The 2,095-nt window shown below is 44.3% G+C and overlaps 1 protein-coding gene across 1 annotated transcript in view; it reads left to right on the top strand.

The window, feature by feature from the left end:
* LOC106819412 (inactive pancreatic lipase-related protein 1-like) overlaps positions 1-2,095 on the top strand; it is a gene marked incomplete at its 5' end in the record, with an annotated part of 13,175 nt that overhangs the window by 7,880 nt on the left and 3,200 nt on the right. The window contains one exon of the mRNA XM_014824053.1: positions 1,173-1,287. Coding sequence (XP_014679539.1) covers positions 1,173-1,287 — 115 coding nt within the window. The remainder of the gene's footprint in view (positions 1-1,172; positions 1,288-2,095) is intronic.

Raw genomic sequence — 2,095 nt, 5'->3', positions numbered from 1 at the left:
TTACCTCTTTCCTCCTCGTACGCAGAGTTCTCTATAGGCCTCTCACCTGTCTCGCCCCCCTCTTCATCCTCTCGTCGCCTTCCCCATCAAGAAGTTCCGCCGAACACAATGTACACGAAAACATACTTAAGCTTCTACAGCGACAAATCCATGGAACTAACGGAGGAGACCAGGCCGACCCTCCCTCGTAAACAGCAAAAGACACAAGCAAATCGCAGAAAAAAGTTACATGAAGAAAAAAATGAACATCGTATGCTGATAATGATGATATGTACGCTTTACGACCTGCTGACAGATACGGTTACAGGCGCCGCATAATACAATACATTACTCTTCCAATACAAGACTCACATACCAGCATTAATCGTCACCTTACTCATATGCAATATCTCCGCCGCAGGTGGTGAACAAAAAACATGGCCACTCGATTCTCTAACATCAGAAGACCCATCAACGCCCCTAACCTTGATCCAGACATCTCAACACACTACCCTCTTGGCGTCTCCTTCCCTCTCGAAGTGGCATGAACCTAACGCACCAGGTACCACCCTGTTATTCAACCGCATCCCCGCAGAAGCGTAAACTGACAGACCTTCGCAAGGCACGGCCCGCTAGCTTAGCAACGGACGGGTACACTCTGGGACCATCACTCAATCGTGAGAGAACCGAAAGGCCCAATATCACGTGGCCGTGCCGCCGCTCTATATGGACACCTTTGCCACAGACGCCAATACCTGCGTAGTGATGATGCTGGGGAGTGGAACGCAGCAGAGAGAGAAGGAAGAGAGCAGAGAAGAGCGAGCACGAGAGAGGGACGAGAGAGAGAGAGAGAGAGAAACCGGAGAGAGGAGAGATATAAGATGGAGTGGTATACTATATGGATGTATATAATATCTATATATGTACCAGAGAGAGAGAGAAAAGATCAGAGAGACGAGAGAGAGGGAGATAGATAGAAGAGAGAGAGAGAGACGAGAGAGAGAGAAGAGAGAGCAGAGCAGGAGATAGATAGATGAGAGAGAGAGAGAGAGAGAGAGAGAGAGAGAGAGAGAGAGAGAGAGAGAGAGAGAGAGAGAGAGATAGAGAGAAGCTGGGGGAGTAAATACTAGAAACAGGTAAATATAAGCTTATAAGGTAATAAATATGTACCGATTCCTGATCATGCATTTCAGGCTACCACTACGTAGTCGCAGCTTCGGTATCAGCTGACTCTTCGTCACCTAAAGGGGAAATAAAGCTGACCTTGACCTCCAGCAAAGGTCAACAGACAACAGCATTGCTGGTCGAGTAAGTACTCTGTGACGTATGGTGAGGGCGTGCGTTCGTGAGACAAGAAGCTTCAACAGAAGAAGACGAAAACATATTGTAGAAGAAGAAGAAGCAGAATAATAATAATAATAATAATAAGAAGAAGAAGAAGAAGAAGAAGAAGAAATTTTGGTGAGTGGTGATGATGATGATGATGATGATGATGTCGAAAACGAGCAGAAGAGGAGGAAGAAGAAAATGTTGATGATGAAGCTGCTGCTGCTGCTGCTGCTGATGATAATGATAATGATGATGATGGTGATGATGGTGGTGATGATGATAATAATGATGATGAAGTTGCTGCTGCTGCTGATGATGATGATAATGACGATGATCGTGATGATGGTGGTGATGATGATGATGATAATAATGATGAAGCTGCTGCTGCTGCTGATGATGATAATAATGATGATGATGGTGATGATGATGATGGTGATGATGATGATAATGATGATGCTAAAGTTGCTGCTGCTGCTGATGATGATGATAATGATGATGATGGTGATGATGGTGGTGATGATGATAATAATGATGATGCAGCTGCTGCTGCTGCTGTTGATCACGATAATGATAATGATGGTGATGATGATGATGATGATGATGATGATGATAATGATGATGATAATGATGGTGACGGTGACGACGACGATTATGATGATAGTGACGAGGAATTTTTTAGACAGAGATCAAGCCGTATGTTTCTCTGTAGTAACAAATAAGAGTCACGGACAACGTCAACCCTAACACTAACCATAACACTAAACATAACCCTAACTCTAACCCTAAC

This window comes from Priapulus caudatus, unplaced genomic scaffold (genome assembly GCF_000485595.1).
Source record: "Priapulus caudatus unplaced genomic scaffold, Priapulus_caudatus-5.0.1 Scaffold3376, whole genome shotgun sequence".
In the NCBI taxonomy this organism is placed as follows: Eukaryota; Metazoa; Priapulida; class Priapulimorpha; order Priapulimorphida; family Priapulidae; genus Priapulus; species Priapulus caudatus.
Note: the sequence above shows the minus strand (reverse complement) of the source record. Positions and strands in the feature narration are given on the sequence as shown.